At 41.9% G+C, this 22,129-nt stretch overlaps 1 protein-coding gene across 4 annotated transcripts in view; it reads left to right on the top strand.

The window, feature by feature from the left end:
* The window catches only part of PCSK5 (proprotein convertase subtilisin/kexin type 5), a 449,573-nt gene that overhangs the window by 117,833 nt on the left and 309,611 nt on the right, over window positions 1-22,129 (top strand). For all 4 annotated transcript variants that reach the window (XM_044265871.1, XM_044265870.1, XM_044265868.1 and 1 more), the window contains exons 4-5: window positions 6,484-6,627; window positions 10,650-10,726. In XM_044265871.1, the coding sequence (XP_044121806.1) occupies window positions 6,484-6,627; window positions 10,650-10,726 (221 nt within the window). The remainder of the gene's footprint in view (window positions 1-6,483; window positions 6,628-10,649; window positions 10,727-22,129) is intronic.

Raw genomic sequence — 22,129 nt, 5'->3', positions numbered from 1 at the left:
CAAGAAGAACCCATCAGTTTATGGCCTCACAAAAGTCCAAAGTCCAATATCTCTAGCTCACCCTGAGAAAGAAGTCAAGGAAAGACCTTTTCCAAATAGATGCATGAAGAAGTAAAATGATTGTCTGAAACTGTGAAGGGGACAGCTAGACATAGGTACTTACCAGTACCATCTGAGAAGCAGATGTCAGATCCATTGGAAGGGACACTTTCATCTTAAAGGGAGCAAGGCTAACAGTGGAGTGAGCCATTTCCTGTGGTGTTTTGGATATGCCTTCTGAGAGCTCATGTGAACTTACTGTTGCAGATTCAGGAATTTTGTGGAGTGTGATAGTTTAAAACTCAACATGATGTGGGTATTTACACCATGGAAATTGGCAAACACTACAAATAAGGGATTTTTTTTTAAAGTTTATTTAGTTTTTTTAGTAATCTCTATGTCAAATATGGCGCTCGAACTCACAACCCCAAGATCAAGGTCATATGCTCTTCTGATGAGGCAGCCTAGACCCAAAGGAATTTTCTTTCTTTCTTTCTTTCTTTCTTTCTTTCTTTCTTTCTTTTTTTTTTTTTAAAGATTTTATTTATTTGACAGACAGAGATCACAAGTAGGCAGAGAGGCAGGCAGAGACAGAGGAGGAAGCAGACTTCCTGCCAAGCAGAGAGCCCGATGCGGGGCTCAATCCCAGGATCCTGGGATCATGACCTGAGCCAAAGGCAGAGGCTTTAACCCACTGAACCACCCTGGAACCCCCCCCTTTTTTTTTAATGAATCAAGAGGTACATGGGTGGCTCAGTCCATAGAGCCTCGAATTCTTGATTTTAGCTCAGGATCCTGATCTCAAGGTCATGAGATGGAGTCCCATGTTGGGCTCTGCACTCAGTGCAGAATCTGCTTTGGATTCTCTTTCTCTCTCTCTGTCCCTTCTCTTTCTCTCTCTCTCTCTCTCTCTCTTCTGTCTCTCTCTCTCTCAGTGAATGAATGGATGAATGAATTAAATAAAATCTTTTAAAAACTGATTTGCCAGCACAATCTTTGGCTATTTAGCAAAGAAGTGAGCTCTCTGTCACTGCAACTAAGAAAATAGAAACTTCACGATTTCCTGAAAGATATGTTGGAATATGTGGAATTAGGGAAAAATTAGGTCCCTGTGGTCTTACTCAGCTGTGTTCTACCTTATCCCTTGAACGCACTGATCACAGCGCTAAGGCAAGTGAGATTTGTGATTTGAATGCCTTTACCGATGCTCTCTTGTCCAGCACCCACTCCTAACCTACCCCTGGCTTCACACATGTTTCGCCTTCCGCTAAGCCCCTTCTGTTTTAACTTCTAACAGAAGAGTTTCCATAACCCTGTGGTCTGGTGTCAGACTGTTTCCTTTTGAATCCTAATTTTAATATTGACTAGCTGTGTGAACTCTGGAAGGCTACTGAGTCTGATTAAGCACCCCCCCTTTTTTAATCTGTTAAAAGTAAATGGTAGGAATACCTCCTTCAAACTGTTGTTCCGAGTCTTAAATGAAGTAATTAGTCCAATGCTTGGCCATGATAAGACTCTTGTAGGTGTCAGTTCTATTTCCCCTAAGGGAGTATCGATTCTGGGTTTTGTTTTTTTGTTTTGCTTGCTTTTTTTTCTTTAAATTTCTTACACCTCTTGGACTGCAGCTTCTACGAAGACTTTCAAGTATATATACACTGTACTAGGTTGACTAGCTATGTTTTTGAATTTGTCTATAAAACAGAATTTTTATGTATTCTGCATTCTCACAAAGCATGTATTCTCAGAAATGCAGTCTGTGGAGCCACTGTATTAATAATAACAAGAGATGTTTTCAATGTTAGTGCATGAGCTGTTGGCAGCATATAAATTGGCAGTCCTTTGAAGACCCTCAGAACTTGGAGAAGTTTAAAAAGAATGACATTGAGAGTCACCCCCCATCCTCCCCCCAAGAAAAGGACGGCAAAAACTTAACAAAAGTGTTTATTTTTAGTAGAAACTGTTCTTTCATTGAGCAAACACTGTGATGTGTTCATGAAAACACAAGAAAAGCAGACACACCCAGAGTGATTTATTTTTTTTTATTTTTTATTATTATGTTCAGTTAGCCAACATAGAGTACATCATTGGTTTTTAGTGTAGTGTTCAGTGGTCCCTTAGTTGTATATAACACCAATGCTCATCACAACACGTGCCCTCCTTAATGCCCATCACCTGGTTACCCCGTCCCCCCCCCCTGCCCTCCTCCCTTCTTTAACCCATAGTTTGTTTCCCAAAGTCCAGAGTCTCTCATGGTTTGCCTCCCTCTCTGATATCTTTGTCTTCAGTTTTCCCTCCCTTCCCCTATGGTCCTGTGCGCTGGTCCTTAAGCAGAACAGCTCATAACCCGGGTATGGAAAAGGTCATTTCTAGAGCCCACAGAGCAAACTCTTTCAAATTGCATTCCCAAATAAAAGCTTTTATGGATAAGGAAGTGAGAGACGCAGGTGGCAAGCATCGTTCCTATTTTCCATTTTGTGTCATTTCTCTAAATATTTAGTCACTTGTGCATAGGCCATCATTGAAAATACAGTACATTATTCAGAAACGAAGGTGCATACATTTACTGTAAGTATTTATATATACTGAGCGTATATGTGGTTTGCATCATCTTCAGAGATCCTGGAGGCTCTGAGTGGACTCTTTTTGGATACCGGTCTATAGACCACATATGTGGGGACACCTTTCTGGAAACTAGCCTTGAGTTCATCTCTGGCCAAGATCTTCTCAACATTGATTGACTATGTCTGAGGAAATTCGAACTAACCTATGTTCTTTTTGCCTTCGGGTGATGCTATAGCATAGATTCCTGTCAAGGAAATAGAGCCCAGTTTAGAGACCATTTCAGTGAGGCAGTTAAGGAAGTGATTAATTCATTCTCCTCTTGGGTCATTGTTGACTGGCACCAGTATATTCCATAGTCTTTGCTCTCTGGATACCTTAGGTGTGTGAAACAACCACATCAGAAACATGTTTGGAAGGCTCGACCACTGGAAATGTGTGTTTAAAAAAAAAAAAAAAATCAAAAGAAACAGACTCATAGATACCGAGAGCATAACTGTCTGCTGGTCGCCAGGGGGGAGAGTTTGGAGGGGATGTTATTAAAAGGTATAAACTTTGAGTGATAAAATAAATAAGACACAGGGATACAATGTATAGCATAGGAAATATAGTTAATAATATGTAACAATTTTGTATGGTGACAGATAATAGCTAGATTTGTTATGATGATTGCTTTGCAATATATATAAATGTTGAATTACTATGTTTTATTGTATTGAAACTAATACAATATTGTATGTCAACTGTACCTCAATAAAATTAGGAAAGAGAAGATACTGTGTCCATCCTGACACCAAAAGGTCAGTAGACGGTGAAACTGAAAAAAAATAAAAAAAAATTTAAAAAAAATCTAAAGATCACATTCAGAATTTAGGATTCTGATTTAAGGGTCCTCTGACCTTATTACTCATTTGCAGGAAACACCCCAGGCCCTGATTTCTTTTTCTTTTGACATGTTGGCCACTTGCTATATTAGATGATCTGAATGAATTGGCTATTTCCCCTCCTTCCCTTTCCACGTTGGCAGATGAAAAGAAAAAAAGATGGTACAAAAATATTTAATCTGTTAAAGTCGGTTTCAACAGGGGCAGAGGTGGAAGAAAGAAACCTAATTGCTTCACTTTTAACACACATGTTTTCCATAGACGGCTGGTTTTCTTCAATTTTCATAATTACAATTTCAGGCAGCATCCCTTCACTCCAGGATGGCTATCCCATTTGTGGGTTACCCATTTCCTGCACATTTCCTTCCTCCAGCCCACCTCTTGGCCACATTAACATTGCTTCATGTCACAAACGATACCACAGGTGGCCAGAACAGGTTCTGAGACAGGGAAAATGACGTGGAAACCTGTCAAGGTTGTTTTCTGTTACATTAAAGTGTTTGGTGAGGAGAAGCCCACACTCTTGGCCAGAAGGAGACTTCTGGAAAACGTAGACATTTCGGAAATCATTTCTTTCATGATTATCTCCATTAAGTAAGCATTAGCTGGCTAGGCATCCCTGACAAGGGATGGAGCAGCGAGCATCACAGCAGCTGTGAACTTGGAAATGAGGTTGAGGATATGCCCTCACTTCTGGCATGTGATCTGTCAGCCCAATATTTACCACAGTCCTAGGTTAGACTTGGTTTAATGCATAGTCTTAGGGGGCTTACAGTCAATAAGACAAAATTCACATACAAGATCCAATAGTCAAGAGCAGTTCAGAATTTATTAAGGGGGTGGATTTATTAGGGGGTTGGATTGTATAGGACAGAATGTGTGTGTCTGTGTCTGTCTGTCTGTCTATATCCTTGAGTTCAGGGATAGGATAGAGACCAATGAGTCGGCTGAAGTCCATGAGAAGTCTTTGTGAGAAGAGGTGTAGGAGCTGGGCTACGCCTGGAAAACTGGGGGGAGGTGGAGAGAGTGGAATCTGGGTCAGTGTCGTAGTAGAGTGAATGTGTGGGTGTGTGCAGAGCCTCAAATGCCAGAAATAAGTCAAGAAGGTGAGGAAAAGATACAGATGTTCCAAAAATATATAAGCCCTCATCCTCCATGAAATTGCTATTACCTGCGGTGAAAAGTGGGTACACCCTTTGTGAAAATGAATCCTTGAAACTGTCAAGTGTGTTGATAACATTGGATGAGAGGCAGTCTCATTTGGAGAAAAAATTTACAAATTCTTATCAGAGGCTGTTAGAGGCATCTGTCTCTCATTAGCACCAGATTTTGATGGATGACGTTCGGAAAGAGATGAGCTTCCATTGATTTAGGTTGTTGTTGGAATAAAAGCCCAGTCATGTCTACAAAGCCCTGGATGGTCTGACCTCTCTTCTGCTTCTGACTGGTTGTCTTCCAGACCATTCTGTCCCTCATTCCCTGAGCTTCAGCCATATACCACCTTCTTTCTCTTTCTTCGGTGTGCTAAGCAATTTCCCACCTTATGTTACCCTGGCATTGACCGTGTTCTCTCCCGAGAAGAGACGAATGTCTAGGCTCTTGGGCAGAGCAGCTCCTTCTCACCATTAATGCATCAGCTCTGATTTCACTTCCTGAGACCAAAGAGTCGTGTGCCCTGGTCCCCTGGCATTAGTCACCATATCACCCTCTTTCATTCCTTTAAAATCGAAGGAGGGCTCTGAATGGTATCTCTCCATTAGAAGGCTCATTAGGACAGGAACCTTACATACCTGCTTCCCGCCATACCCCAGCGGGTAGCAGGTGCTCAGGAAACTGAGTCAGGGGCAGTGGGGTCTCCATTATACTCAGAGCCTATAAAGCTGGCATTCTTTCCCACTCCCGAAGAGCTGGACTGTTACAAAGGCAGCAAGAAAATGGAGAATGGTAAGGTCCGGGGTGGCCCATGTCATGACAGCATTAGGTTACAGCACGTTTTTTCTCCTTTGTTCCTCTGTGAAGTCTTAGGAACCTGGGAAACCATACCCCTTAGGGATATTTCAAAGAGGTGGACTTGGAGGGGTCATTGTGTGGATTGGATGAACGTTTGTCTAACAGAAAAAGCTGCTGGTTTCATGCATTTCTTACTATGTTTATACGTTGTAGCCACTGTGGAACCAAATAACTCTGAACCTAATGAGCTAAAACCCGATGTTTCTCCATACCGCTGGCCAAGTGTGCCCGCCCCCTACCTGACAGCTCTGGTTAATTCTGTAAAAGGGATATGACGGGTCTGTTACTTTGTTTCTCGTTCATGGGTTTCTGACTGAAGCCTCTCTCTGGCTGACACCGTCCAAAAGCGACCCGAGTTCTTAGCTTTGGCTTGTTTGGCTTCCAGGCGCCTGGTTAAGAAAGGATCAATTGGGTGTGCTACCCTTGCCTAGTTTGGGTTTATGAATGAAATGTTACAATGTGGGCGTCTGGATGGCTCAGTGGGTTAAAGCCTCTGCCTTCCACTCAGATCATGATCCCAGAGTCCTAGGATTGAGCCCCACATCGGGCTCTCTGCTCCATGGGGAGCCTGTCCCCCCGCCCCCTGCCTGCCCCTCTGCCTACTTGTGATCTCTGTCAAATAAATAAAAATCTTAAAAAAAAACACAAAACAGAAATGTTACAATGCCTTTTTACGTGCCATTAATACGTGCTACGATAAAATGACACACCCCCAATTGTGCCACTGGGATGTAATTTATTTGACTCTATTTTTTCTAAAGGATCTATGGCATTAGGACAGGGCAGAGCTGGCAGAAGATTTCTGTCCCACTTGCCTTTTCCACATCTACCCTTCCCACCTTCTCCTGTTACTATGCTAGAGACCCGTGCTCCTGCTCCGTAGGCCACCTCCGCATTTCCATTAACGCGCTCCATTACCTCCACACGGAGGTGATTTTCCCATCTTCCGATGATTAGTCCTCCATGCTAACTCTTCCTCCTTCTTCCTCAGCACTGCAGTGACAACACACATCCCTGCCAATCAGACATGAACATCGAAGGAGCCTGGAAGAGAGGCTACACGGGAAAGAACATCGTGGTGACCATCCTGGATGACGGCATTGAGAGAACCCACCCGGATCTGATGCAGAACTATGTGAGTGTGAGCTGTGGTCGGAACCCCTTCCCTCCTGGGAAATAAGGGTGCATGAGTGATGATGGTCAGGAAATAAGGATACTACTGAAAATCTCAGCTAACGGAGTAGGCTCTGCATATTGCTTCGTCTTATGAAAAGACGTGCCCTCTGAGTACAGGGAGCACGAGCTACTGCTTTCAACTTTCCAATGCCTTTGATGTTCTGATGACACAAAGCAGGGGATAAGGCGGCAGAAACCCCACCCCATCACCCTCTGCTCCCAGTAATGACGGCTCTTCTCAAAGCCTCAGCCTCGCAGCCATGCAACGGGCTCTGTTTCTCTTAGGGAGGAAAACGTACTTAGAACATTTCTCAAGTTTTTCTACTGGCCTTTCTCTCTCTTTTTTTTAAAATTCTTCTTTTTCAAAGGATAATAGTGATCAGCCTCCTACTTGTCCTAGAAGCAGTCACTTCCCTTTCTTAAGAAGGAAGTGTGATTCCAGGACTCCAAGAGAACGTAGGATGAGCCCAAGACCACAGAGCAAGGAAAGTGCTGACACTCAGTACTTTGACTGAAAATCCTGGTTTTGATACCCAGGGCCCATGGAACATTGGGGTCAATTTCTGTCCCTTGGGTCTCTGGGTCCCCTCTACCACCATTGATATCTACTGCCCAGAAGAAATGTGTCCATGATCTCTCTAAACTCTACGCTCTAAGCTCATTCCTTCCATTGGCTTCTGCTTTCTAAGTTCAGTTAAGAGTGCCATAATTATCTCTCAGTATGCCATTCTCTGTCGGCTCCAAATTTATTTCCTGACACCTTAGTGTTCTGTCTAAAATACAGAGCATGGGGACACCTGAGGCCTCAGTCGGTTAAGCAGCTGCCTTCAGCTCAGGTCATGGTCCCAAGGTCCTGGAGTCAAGTCCTGCATCGGGCTCCTTGCTCAGTGGGGAGCCCGTTTCTCTCTCTGCCTCTGCCTGCCACTCTGCCTACTTGGGCTTTCTCTCTGACAAATAATAAAATCTTAAAAAAAAATAAAAAGTAAAATATAGAGCATGCAACAATCCCCTGTTATCTGCAAATATAACTCTGATTCCCATGACGGCTTGGCAGAAAATCCCGTGGGTCCTACTCACACCCATGTTTTCTGACTTCCCCTCAGACCTCTTATGACAGCTGTTTCCACCCAGAAACACTGATATCACTGAATGCCACTTTAACAATCCCCTCACCCCGCCTTCCTTCCTGATTCCAAAATCTGGGCTGTGTCAAGTGTCCCTAAATTATATTTCATGTTGATACTGAAAAAATTTCTCTTAAAATTGGTGATTTTCTAGCCAATTAAAGTTTCCTCTCCTATTCCTGGAAATACAAGCAGCTCTAAATCATGGTGAAGTCTACTTTGCTACCCTTTACAGGAGTCTTACTGACCCCAAAGGAGGAAAGTCACAGATCGGGGTGGGAAGCTTTGCCCCGTGTTTATGGAGGGGACCCATAAGGAATCCTGAGCTACATGATTGGGAGGACCCTGTCTCTGCAGATTTTTGTCTTCTATATTGCCGTTCATGGTCATTAAAGGAGTGACTTCAGCCAGCCCAACCCACCACCCTGTGCCTGAGCTGGCAGAGAATGGTGAGGCAGGCCCTGCCCCGTGGTTCCCCCTGCCCAGCGGCACAGACGACTTCCCATCCTGGCAAGCTTGCTGCCTCGGTGGACACAGAGCAGCCCTGGGGGATGTTGTCCTGGGCTCACTCAGAACGGACCTAACTTTCCTCAAGGCCAAGTTTCAGAGACAGGGATATGATGCCTCCTTGAAATCTAATATCTCTCCTCATCTCCATCTCCCTCAGCATGAGAAGGTTTAGTTTCTGGGCACCACGGGTATCCCCTCCATGTCTGCTCTGGCCCCACTCCCTCTGCCTCTCCCTCTCTTTCTCTCTCTCACCTACCGCTCCAGCTTCTCAAACCATTTAGAGAGAGCTCCGCCATATTGTTTCCAATGTTCCTTTCTCATTCGCTCAGGCTCACTTCTTTCAAGATACTGACTCTCAAATTAATTTTCCTGAAGAGACTCCACTTTATCTTTGCAAATAAAACACCTCCAAGCCACTTCTTTGGTGCCCGAGAAACTCCACTGGCTCACAGTGACCCATATTTCTGACCCACAGAGACCTTCCTCCACACGAACCCCCAGCGTCCCCTCACACTTGAATCTTTCCTCACAGTCTTCCATCCTGTCAGCTGTTTCGTGTCAAACATTCAGCCAAGAAACTTCACAAATTAATTTTTTACAATGACATACTGAAACAATTTCCGCTAAATTAGATGATTTTTCCCTAAGGTTAAAAAGAGAGAAAGAAGGAACTGCAAATTCATTTCCTTCTCATTTGAACAAAATGTTTGAGTGGCTGCTCTCACCCTGCCTCCAAGCACACACAGGCATCCACAGCGTAGAATTTGAGAGCTAAAAAGAAATTTCTGTTCGTCTCCTCTCTTGATAACAGTAGAAGCTGGGGCCTGACGGCTGCAGTGAGTGAGGCCAGGTCGAATAAAGAACAGAATTGTGGGGACCTCTCTCCCAGCAGAGAAGTCTTTCTGGTCATACACAGTGTCGGTTTTTTAGGGGTGTTCCTGCCCCCACCCCCAACGAGCTAGGAATGTATTTAATGAAACACAGACAGCTTTAACCTAATTGTGATTGCATTCTTTGCCCCTTTCATTTTTATCCTCCCTTGAAACAGAATTCTCTAGAACATATCTGTATGGTGAGCAGTACCAATGATTGTCAGTTGTCCCGTGTTGGATCTGGTGAAGTGTAGAGAAAAGCACATTGGATGGGGTCAGGGGCACATGGCCTGGGCTTGAGTCTTGGTTCCACAGGCTGGTATGCTTCATGCCTTTGGCCAAGTTATTTAGCCTGTCTTAAGCCTCTCTTTCCTTGCAAGTAAAATTAGTCGGTTACACTTGATACCATTCATGCTCTAGTGACCAGTATGGCAGGGTGGGGGGTGGCCTGTGGGGCCACCTTTGTATGAGAAGCAGGGACTTACCTACCACCTTTGTATGTCCAGTGGATTTTGCATAATTTCTCCCACTATCAGACTCTTCGGTACTACACATTATTTCGAGAAACCAGAGCCTTTGATAAAGCTAGAAAACAAGGATAGCATTAACTTTCACTAAAACTGAAATCAGGAGTTACCCTAAAGCGTCAGAAAATACAAAACTTTCTAAATTAGTCCTACCTACTGTGATTTAAATTGGAGTAAAAGTATAAGCCAGTAATTTGTTTTTGGAAATGTAGAAAATCGAAAGAAAGAAATGTGGGAATCTAGAGATGTTTCACAATCACTTTTAAAAGCAGACAGACCCAGCTTTGGCTTCACAGATGCTTTTGCCTCATTCCGAAGCCTTGACCTACAATAAAACTGTGTTCTTTATTTTGGTTGGGGCAGAGGGTCACTGGTTATTAGTAAAAAGTCTGAATTACAGACTCTTCTATAATAGTTACAACATCTGGAACCAGACAACTCTTGCCTGATGGAGATACGACGATAACCCAATATAATAAATTTCTAATACTGATTTTTAATTGGCTGGCCAGTTATTTGTGAATTATCTTCCAAAATCTTTGAATTACCAGGAATTTACACACTCCAGAAATGAAGCAAGGAACAGAGAGAGAATCCCTGGAAAATAAATCACTTGGCTTCTAGAGAGTCCAAGAATACTTGGTGGTCCCTGGGGACCTCTTCAGAGGAACTGGGTGAGAGGTCAGTTCCAGAGATGAGGGAAAATGTGTTGGCAACAAGCGTCTGGGTTCTTCCTTGGTCTGTGGAGAGTATGTCTTCACCTTAAGGAAAAAAATACAACAGTGATTATTACTGAACAAGGCATCCTGACACCATCGAACCATGAATGTATTATTTAATCTAATTACTCTCTTGCAGAAATGTGTTTAAGAATGCATGAGCCTTCAGGTTAATGGCTAATTACTAAATGTCTGTCTCCTCCTCTTGTTCTCTCCTCTGTGGCTGTAGGATGCCCTGGCAAGTTGTGACGTGAATGGGAATGATCTGGACCCAATGCCTCGATACGATGCAAGCAACGAGAACAAGTAAGGCCCAGCTGAAGGGTGGGTGGCTGCCAAGGAGTTTTGTTTTCTACTCTTGCCGAGGGAAGGATTTCCTTAGAAAGCCGTGGTAACAAATGATCTGTAAATTTGCTCCAACGTGAACAGGGGTCTTTCCACGGAAGCTTCTGGGTAATCAAAAGGGGTGGTCTCCATGTCACAGAGATCCCTGGGGAATGACTCAGCATTTCCATATCTTGAGGGCACAGCTGGGGAATACTGCCTCTCATGAGGTAATTGGCCCCTGAACGGTTTTGGGGGATGGGGTCTAAAGGGAAAGGCAAAACAAAGTATACCCCCCAAAAGTTACTTTATTGGGTTAAATTCAACAAATTGGGTTGACTCCTTTGCTTGAGGTCTCTGCCAGGGGCTTTCTTATTAGCTGCTCTGTTCTTCTATTCTGTAGTGATTGTGTTTTCCACTAATAGATGTGAAATACCTACAAGGTTCACCATGTACAGAACCCTTTCTTATCTTCACATTCAAGAGTCCTAGAAACCCATTTGAGCACTTTTCCTCTCTCCAATCAGTACAGTAGTGCTTGTGAGAGCAGATGAAAACACACATCCATTTGATACCATGGAATATCTTAACATTCTTCAGAAAGTAAATGGGAATGGTTTTTCTTGCTTAAGATGACCCAGATTCTTTAAAGGATTAGTAGATATTTCTAATCTCTAGATCACATTAGCTTTTTTCCTTTTACTGCAAACCTCCTCCAGGATAATGCTATGATTGAAATGCAATCATTTTGATTTTTATTTCCATGTTTTAGTCTGGAATCTCAGAAGTAGCAAAAAGGGGTGTTTTGCCCATTTTTTACATACGATTTCCAGCCTGTGTTTTTCTTCAGGAAAAAATTTCTCAGCAAGTATGATCTGATTAACTAACTCAATAAGTTTAGCTAAAATCATCTGACCTAGATAATTGTGACTGCACGTGGGTTTCTTCTTTGTCTTTTTTTCCTCTTTTCACCATCTCCAAAGAAGCCTCAAGAAAGTTACTGTGGAAAGCGTGCCGTTTGCTAATCATTCAGTAAATGTTACAGATCAGATTCAGCGGTAAAAGCATTAGTGCATAAATTGATTTTGATAGAATTTTTCAGAGCCTTCTAAACAAAAAAGCAAAGGAGTCTGAATTAAACTGGATAGCTTTCTCTCAGTCCTGGCCATTGCTGTCCAGATTACACTGTTTAAAGTTAATAGTGACTGTCACACCAAGGGTTATAATGTGAGTCAATGTGAACTAATGTATTTAACCTAATTTGTGAACTAGCCTGAAACAAAAAGAAGCTTGAAGCTTCTTTTTTTGTCGTTTTTTAAGATTTTATTTATTTATTTGACAGAGATCACAAGTAGTCAGAGAGTCAGGCAGAGAGAGAGAGAGGAGGAAACAGGCTCCCCACTGAGCAGAGAGCCCAACATAGGGCTCGATCTCAGGACCCTGAGACCATGACCTGAGTTGAAGGCAGAGGCTTTAACCCACTGAGCCACCCAGGTGCCCCAAAGCTTGAAGTTTCAATACCAAAAAGTCACCACTGATAAGTTTCGCTATACAGATCATTCTGCTGTTATGAATAACAGCAGGCCTCCCTAAACAATACTTGCGCTCTGCAAACATAGGCCTCCCTAAAAATACTTGTGCTCTGCAAAATCTAAAACCGCCAAGTAATAAGACTGTGAAATTTGAGCTCAGCCCTCAAAGACTTCATTGGTGATGCACACACAAAAAATGGTAGGGACCTATTGAAAAAAAAAAAAAAACTTGGTTGTACCCATGTTAAATGGTTATGAGATATGTAAAATTATAATAAATGCACCACTTTATTTAGAAAAACACCTGAAGTTTGCTTGTGGAAGTGTGTGCACAGTCCGTCTGATCCTACTCCCACGGCTGCTGCTTTATGTGCAAGAGAAAAAAAGGAGGGGGGAAAAGAGATGAAAATTTTGAAAAAGAACGAAGAATAGGGAGAAAAATTAATCCATTGTGAGGAGAGGGGAAAATGAAACAAAGTGGAGGACACCCCCTCCTGCCGCCCCCCCCCCCAGCAGCCTTGGGAATCATGGCAACTTACCAGTCACCCTAAGGTGGAAGGTGAGGTCCTTGAAACCAGGAAGTAGCAGCTTCAAGTGTGGACAAGTGTGGAGCACGGCGCTGCTCGGGTGTGTAGTTGTGCGAGTCTGTATTCCCAGGGCGATGCGTTTTCTACATTCACTGAGAGTTTCTAGGACCAAATTGTGCGTCGCCCCATGTAAATTTCACACGACGCTTACGCTGCTCTCCAGTACCTCAGTGGTATCGGGAGAAATCTGTGTTTCCGAGGCAAGCCTTAAGGAGAACTGTACGATACTATATCCATGAGTTTGCTTTATTCCACCAACATTTCTAGAGAGCAAAGAGGGACAGGAAAGCTACAGGAAAGACTCGATCATGTTCACACCCAGGGTATTTTGGGGCAGGAGATTGAGGGGCAAGAGCCGCTACAGGTAGAAACCAGAAACAAATCATATCCTATGGGCCATCTTGTCTGAATTCACATGGGGCGAGTTTTTGCATTGAAACTCTCTGTGGTGATGGTGACTGTTTCCCAGGGTGTGTCAGACGTGTGACGAACATGGCGAACCACAGAGGCTCTGCTTCACAGAGACCGCTCTTGGAGTGTTGACTTGGATGGCTTTTTACAGGCTGCCTTTGAAAAAGAGTATCCTTTGCAAGGATTCCTTTCAAACTTGGCCCTCTCCAAGACCTGTTCTCAAGAAGCAGGCCATGGTTCTGCTCGCTCTGGCTTACTCTGGTGTGCCCTGTTTTAACCCCTTCCAAGTATGGTCCAAGGTTCATTGAGTACGGCGTGGGTTTGGTTCTCGGAGCACACGGGCATTGCTCCTGATATGGGCTTGCCTTTGTAGTCTTGACAGTGAAATATGGCATTTCCAGAGGTACCCCACCAGCATTCCCTACCTCTGTTTTAGGAGCGTGACCTGGGACAACAGATGTCCCTTTACCTCCTCTCAGGAGTGCCCCCTGATTTTTTCTTGGCCAAATGCAAGCCATGTATTCTGGCATTTGGGGTTAAGATATCCTCTCTGCTCATTAGACCATAATTATAGGTGTGATTGATGGGTCTGTCTTTAAGCTAGATAATTCTGTTGGAATAGAAGTCACTTGGCACCAGGAAATTAGCAGTGACTTTGTAGTTCAGAAGAGCTGACGTTTAGTTTAAGGTCTCCTGAATCAGCTTTATAATCTTTGGGCCTGAGTCCTCTGAGCTTTCCTCCTTTTTGTTGTTGTTGTTTTTAATCTCTTAAATTATTATAATAATACTTCCCCAGTTTAGCAGTAAAATACCTAAAACACCAGATGTACAACTGACTACGTATTAGGCGCTAGATAATTTATAATTATGATTATGGCTGTTACTATAAATTATGTGTTCTATTCCTCTATCTAGTTCTTGATAAATAATTGATTGAAAATCACGGTCACCTCAAAATATATGTACCTATGAATATTTCAGATTTAATGTAAGACTTAGAGGTCGCTATCTCCGAGGTTAGTGGTTTCAGTAGGTTTTTCTGCTGCTTTAGGTGGCAAGGGCAGGGACTCACTCAGTCTACAGTAAATCTGCTTTTCTGTCGTTCCATTTCCCCACCTCCTAGAGCAGAGCATGAGTCTTTGAATCTGGTGCCAGATAGCGAAGGGGAGAAATTTCTAATCGTCGTCAGAATGAAGTGGTTCAGGCATCTGCTGTGTGAACACCTCCTCTTTGTGCGATCTGACCAGTAGGATTCAGAGCGTATCTGGAATAATTTCCTGCTTAGCTACATCTGTTCATTCATTCCATGGCACTCCGCGAGATCCTGCTTTGTGAAGGGCTCTGTGTTACAAGCTTAGGGGTTACGGGATGAAAAAACTTGGGCTCCGACCTAATGGATTTAATGGGGAGATGACTTGAGAAGCCCTAATGCCAGATGGGTTTTAGTACAACGAGAGAAAGCACCCTCAAAGCTCCATGCCAGTCATCTCTTTTAGACTGACAGGATTCCATTTCTAGGGCTAAAGCTATTTATTGGGTGACGGAAATCACTGCAGAAGTACAAAAGTTATAAAAATTCCTTTTTTGTCACTCTTTCACATCTCCCATAGAGGTGCATAAAGAAATAGCCTCAGCAGAGGAGACCATAAAAGCTGTCCTTCCGTTCAGCTTTGCCTGCGTTCGTATTAGCTTGTCGAATAAAGGTGACTGTATTGTTCTAGGCTTAAAATAGAAAATGCCTCCCTACAAATGAAAGAGTCTCCTGGCATTTCATACCACTACTCCTATTTCTGATAAATGAATTATTGATGTCTGTGTTAGATCTTCCCTTCCCTAGGTTGCTTCTTGTTAAATGTTCCCTCCATTTAAAAGTCATAGCAACATATTTAGTGGGAGGTGAGAGCACACATTGTATCTTGAATGGGTAATATGTGGGCCCAGAATCTAATTCCTTTTGAAAATGAACCAATCCATAGGTAGAAGACTCATTTTTTAAAAGGACTTAATCTTTTTTTCATTTTTCTTTCTGATCTCTATTTTCAGGAAGATTTAAGCAGAGCAGATGGAAGCACATTTTTTCTGGTTCTTTAGTCTCCTTGTACATGTCCTTTCTGGTTTTAAGAATGTCACCATGTGGTAGAAACCAAAGTGCGCGTGGCCTTCTCTTCCTCTTACCTGCAGATGAGGACTGTTTTCAGGAGACCGTGTTCCCAAGCAAAGCCAATGAATGTAACCAGTGTTTTCTAAATATAAAGGAAATATTTTAACTCCATTCTAGAGGGGAAAGAAACTAGATCTATGACCTTATCTTTCCATCTATAACCTTAACAGTTAGAAGCATTTTTATTTATGTAAATTTTTTTAAATTCAAGTACAATTAACATACAGTGTTAAGTTAGTTTCTGGTGTACACTTTAACGACTCAACAGTAGAAGCGCGTTCTTAAGTCCCTTTATCTCTTTGGCCCATCGCCTTTACCTGCCTCCCCTTTGGCAACCACCAGTTTGTTTTCCGTATGTAAGAGTCCGGCTTCTTGTCTCTTTTTTTTTCTTTGTTCTTTTGTTTGTTAAATTCCACATGAGGGAAATCATAAGGTATTTTTCTTCCTCCGACTTAATTCCCTTATTAGCATAATACTCTCCAGGTCCATCTAAGTTGTTGCAAATTGTAAGGTTTCATTCTTTTTTATGGCTGAATAATATTCCTGTGTGTGTCTATGTGTGTGTGTGGGTGTGTGTGTGCGCGCGCATGCACGTCTTTGTGACATCTTCTTCATCCATCTGTCAGTGGACACTTGTACTACTTCCATATTTTGGCTATTGTGGATAATGCTTCAGTGAACATAGAGGTACGTGTATCTTTTCGAATTAGTGCTTTCATTTTCTTTAGGTAAATACCCAGATGTGCAATTACGGGATCATATGGTAATTCTATTTTTAATTGTTTGAGGAATCTCCATACTGTCTTCCACAGTGGCTGGCCCAGTTTGCATTCCCACCAGTAGTTCACAAGGGTTCCTGTTTCTCCGCATCCTCGCCAACACTTGGTATTTCTTGTCTTTCTGATTTTAGCCGTCCTGACAGGTACAAAGTGATATTTCACTGTTTTGAATGTGTATTTCCCCAATGATTTGTGATGGTGAATATGTTTTATCTTTTGGCTGTATCTATGTCTTCTCAAAGCAATCTTCAGATTTAATGCCATCCCTATCAAAATACTAACATTTTTCACAGAACTAAAACAAATAATCCTAAAATTTGCAACGAACTAAGAACAACGACAACAACCACCAAAAAACCCAAAGAGCCAAAGCAATCCTTGAAAAAGAACAAAGCTGGAGGTTCACAATCTGAAATTTCAAGACATACTACAAAGCTATAGTCATCAAAACACTATTGCCCTGTCACAGAAATAGACACCGAGAACAATGGAACCGAACCCAAGAGCCTAGAAATAAACACACGCTTTTATGGTCAGTTAACCTATGACCTAGGCACCAAGAATATACAGTGGGAAAAAGACAGTCTCTTCAACAAATGGTAAGGGAGAAACTCAACAGCCACATGCAAAAGAGTGAAACACAAAAATTAACTCGAAATGGACCCACATGTGGGACCTGAGACCATAAAATTCCTAGACAAAAACCTGTTAAACAATTTGTCTGACATCGACCTTAGTGACATTTTTCTAGGTGTGTCTCCTAAGGCAAAGGAAACAAAAGCAAAATTAAACTATTGGGACTATCCCAAAATAAAAAATTCTGCAAAGCAAAGGAAACCATCCACAAAACAAAAAAGCAGGCTATTTATAAAAAGCAGGGAAGATATTTGCAAATGCTGTATCCATTCAGGGGTAAATATAAAAAAAATATAAAGAACTTACACAACTCAACCAAACAACTAAAAAACAATGAATGGAATTAAAAAAAAAAATAGAGTACCTGAAGAAACATTTTTCCATAGGAGCCTTATTCCTTTATACCCAGGATTTAGCCAAACACTTCAGATAAAATTATATTATAGCTAAATAGTTCAGAAAAAAATCTGCCAAAGATGAGCAAAGCCAGTATCAGTGGCCGATTTATTTTTCCAAACATTTCCAATATTTTTCCTCTAGTCTTTTTGCAAAAGAGCTCTATAATAGACTACACAGTAGTTACTTAATCTGTGATTATCAAGTGAATTCACATGACATTGACTACAATTGTACATGCTAGAGGCTTAATGTACCTAAAGCAGATAGTTGTGAAAAATACCTGACCCTTTTTTTTTTTTTGTAAGCATACACTCTATGTCCAGGAAGGAACACACTGTAAATATTTTAGAAAATCTGTTTGTCACGTGGCGTCATGATGCAATACTTTGAGATCAGTAGAATTTTTGACCTATCTTCTCGATTCTGGAAAGTGGCTGGGTCTGGGGCCTCACAAAAAGTTGGAATAGAGCCGGTAAAGGCTTCTCTCAGCCAAGAAAGCAGCCCACCCTCACCAGCCGTCGGTCACCAGCCCTGCTTTCCTCAGCATGTTAGTCCTCCTCTTCAGTATCTTGCCCAAGACTCACACGCCTCCATCCCTCCCTCCACTCAAGCTGTCTGTTGGTTTGTCCCTTCTCCCACCTGCCTCCTTGTAAAATCTCCTCAATGGTTTCCCTGTCTCTAGGTTCACCCCAACCCGCTCTATAAGTAATTTATAAATATAAAATATACATTATAAAAATAAATTATTTTTATAAATAAATAATTTATAAAAATATTTTCTATATTCTAAAAATAATATATAATTACATAAATTAAAAATAAATAAAAATAAATAAAAATATATAAATATATAGATTTTTAAAAAATTCTTTAATGTCTTGACATTTTTTTGAAAGTACAAGACATTCTGTCCCCCACTCCACCCTCATTAGTAAGCCTGCTCTGCCCCATGTGTCCCTTCCTCTCCTAATGTATTTATCATCCCTGCAGGACTTGTGGAGTTCCCTTCATGTGCTGCAACAATACAGCCTTCTACCCATCTGCACCTGTGTGATCCCTCCTCCCCCTCTGGCTCCTGTGACTTCCCCATGATGCCTTCTCTCACCTCCCTCATCTGAGCTAGATACCCTCCTGTGCATTGTCAAAGCACCTGTGAATTTACTGCTTTTATGAAACCCTGCACGTTATAAGTTGGGTTGCCTTTACCAAGATAGAGAAGCAAGAGGCAAGAAGAGATATGGAGATTTCCAGTGTAGTTTGGGGTATAAAATATTTGTTAGGGGGCGTCTGGGTGGCTCAGTGGGTTAAGCCTCTGCCTTTGGCCCAGATCATGATCTCAGGGTCCTGGGATGGAGCCCCTCATCATGAGGCTCTTTGTTCAGCAGGGAGCCTGCTTCCCCCTCTCTCTCTGTCTGCCTCTCTGCCTACTTGTGATCTCTGTCTGTCAAATAAATAAATCTTAAAAGATCTATATCTGCTACGTCTTACAGTAATTAGAAGATTATCAACCTTGATTGCTTATATAGATGAATTAGTGAAATGTATCCCAAAATAGTAACTATTAAAAAGGTGATACACACACACACACACACACACACACACTGGCTTTTGTGCTGAGTTCTTCTTCTTCTTTTTTTTTTTTTTGACCCTCCTCCCTGCTATGTATCCCAGAAACCTGACCTCTAAGGACTGTATCAACAGACTCCCTTGTCCTCTGGCTTCCCATTGGATTAGGCCAATGGAAGTTTCAAGTAGGAGATCATTGAGATACTAAAGAGTAAAGAAGGAGTATTTCTTCTCTGTGTCCTCCTCACTGGACCGCTGGGGACTAGCTAAATGCCTGAAGATCCTAGCTAGTGACCATAAGACTGACTTCCTGAGGATTGTCCTTTATGGGCATCAGTACCCACTGATTCCCCACAACCCCTTAGATCTAGGGGTTTCTGGGGCACCTGGGTGGCTCAGTGGGTTGGGGCCTCTGCCTTTAGCTCAGGTCATGATCCCGGGGTCCTGGGATTGAGCCCCGCCTTGGGCTCTCTGCTCAGCGGGGAGTCTGCTTCCTCCTCTCTTTCTCTGCCTGCCTCTCTACCTACTTGTGATAGCTCTCTCTGTCAAATAAATAAATTAAAAAAAAAAAAAAAAGATCTAGGGGTTTCTAATTCAGAACACTGCACTATTCCCTATTGGTTTCTCCAAGTCCTGCCTGCCTCTTTATGTGAAGTCCCTTGAGTAAATTATTCTCACATTACCCAGTGTAAAAATGCCCAGTGTTTCCTGATCAGCCCTGACTGACACAGGTATCTGAGTTTTTTTAGCCTGGTATCCTTGGTCGACTAAGAGAAATAATGTCCAGGCATTTCCAGGAAAGAAAAGAACTAGATTCGCAGGAGGTGTGTAAAGGGCTATGGATTTTTTAATGAGAACTAATAAATACAAAAAATAGTTATCTAATCTAGAACTCCTCTATACCTATCACTTGAAGTATAAGTATTAATTTTTATAAAACAATGCAGTAATTATTCTAGGGATTAGAACTGTTATAAGGCAGGATTCAGATCCCTTTGTTCTTTGTCGATTTCAGTGTGTTCTCCTCCAGGATTTGGAGATATGGTCTCTTGGGGTTCTCAGTAACAGTTTCAATAAAGAGGCTGATTGATGCTATAGGTTAAAATGAGGTTTGGGTATAATTTATGCAAACATGAATAATTGACATGAATAATTGATAGTTGCTTCAATTTAAATTTCTTATTTAAAAAAACAAACTCACAAATTCCTGAGGCCTCTAAAGCAGATGGAAATTGCTGTAAGGGAAAGATAAGTATCCTTTTTAAATAATGGATTAAGAATTTGAGCAGGGTTCCCAGACAGGTGTATTTATCTATCTTTCTCTTTTCCTTTTCTCCTCTGACCTCCACCTTGGATCTTTCTATTTTCTCTTCTTTCTTTAAACCCTGAAATATGTAAAATTGAGAATACGAAGACCTTGAGAGGTCACTGTGAGCCATGCATTACGTGTCTTATTCAGAGCCCTGGCGAAGTCATCCAAGACGCTCCAAGTGCGTTTAGCCAATGGACACTCGTGTTAGATGCTGAAAAAGAAGGCAAACTCTGGATTAAAAAGAGCCATGACCTGCTTATCTCACTCCATGTATGGATACTAGAAGAGACTGAAAATGTTGTCAAGCTGCAGAGTGGCTAATTGTTCATTTTAGTATTAACAAGATATTATTTAAATATTGATCATCTTCCAATTCAGATCAAATGCTTTCTAAGTTAAGGACTCAAGTTAGAATTTCTTCCTTTTCTTTTTTTTGTTTTCTTTTTTCTTTCTTTCTATTTTTTTTACTAACTGAAAGGGATGTCGTAATTTTTATGTTTGAGCAATTCGGCTAATTATAGTCGAAGCCTATTGTTCCGATGGCCTTAGGTATGTGTGTTTGATATCAGCAGTCAGGTGTGTATTTCAATTACAATCCTCAATAAAAGGTGGAAAGGCAGAAAATAGATCTTTAAGGTCAGAATATATTTGATTTGTTCTCATAAAATAGGTCACCAATGAAGGCAAGGTGAGAGAGATTAAAAAAATAATAATAATAAAATAAAAGTCCTGCTTTTAGATGGACTTGGAGAAGCATCCCTATCAGAGACTCCCTTGCCCACATCAGGATGTCAATGTCCCTGGCCGACTCAACCAAAAAAAAAAGATCTGAACGTCTGCGGGGTTGCTCCTTGACTATATTTGAACGTGGTATAAGCAACTGCTCATAAAATTAACACACCTGGTTGCTCTCTCAGTGACTGTTCACTGCAGCCCGTGTTCAGAGCGAAAGTCGAGAGAGATGGAGTAAAATGCCTAATGTCACCCGGTGACAGTCAGAATTCGAGCTCATTTATTCCTGCAGCATCTATTTACCTGTGTAGCTTAATTAATCTGTGGTCAAGTAGGTGAGAAATTAATTCCCGTGTTGAGCCTGTGCTTCAGTAACTTTACTACTTTGGGAAAACTGTCATCACTGGAATGCTGCACTACGGCGCTCCGTAAATATTCAGGAGCTTGGCTCTCCCAAGTCCTGGTATTCTGAGCCCTTTCTCCGCAGAGAGGGGATTGGGCCACGAAGGTCATCTTGTGTACATAAGTCTTGGAACAAGGGACAGAGATAGTTTATTACAGATCATGATTGTATAAGCCTGACTTTACATTGGATTTGTTCTATGGAAATAAATGAAGGCCACTTAAATGAATCTGGGGGCTATTTAGTCACAGCTTGCTATAGCGAGGGACTCAGCCACCATCCCTTGAAGGGACACAAGGGCAGACACATGACTGGGAAAGCTTTATCTTTGAAAGAAAAGGAAAGAAAGGGGGAAAAGGAAGGTTTCAGATATGTTCTGATCAGGGTTTGGCATGGAGAAGACACAGCTAGAATCTCAAGCAATTTTAGTTCTCAAACAATTCTGGTGTATATTGATAGCTTTGAAGGAAAATTGAATGAGACCCAGGTGGTAATAATGTAAATAAATGTTTTGGGAAATTAGATGAAATTGTCAAAGGTATGGGTGTTCCTAATATTATTAAGGTGGTAAATAAGTAAGAAATAAGGTAAAATCTTAGTCTAATTCACAGAGGGCAGGAGTTAATTTTCACATCTCTCTATATGGACTCTTTGAGGTTGGAATCACGTAACTAACAGACACTTTCCTGAAATTTTTGTATTTAAATGACAGCCCCAAGAGAGTGCTCTGGAAATGTGGGCTGTGCAAGATTCTCTGTAGGAGGGCAAGACTGAGCCCAAGTATATCAGAAGTCTTCTCCTGCCTTAAGAAGGGTGTGGGGTCTCGAGGATGTGTCCTGCTTTGGGGAATTGTGGTGAATCATTTTG

Source organism: Neovison vison, chromosome 9 (assembly GCF_020171115.1).
Source record: "Neovison vison isolate M4711 chromosome 9, ASM_NN_V1, whole genome shotgun sequence".
NCBI lineage: Eukaryota > Metazoa > Chordata > Mammalia > Carnivora > Mustelidae > Neogale > Neogale vison.
The sequence above is the reverse complement of the archived record's forward strand: the minus strand, read 5'-3'. Positions and strand labels throughout refer to the sequence as shown.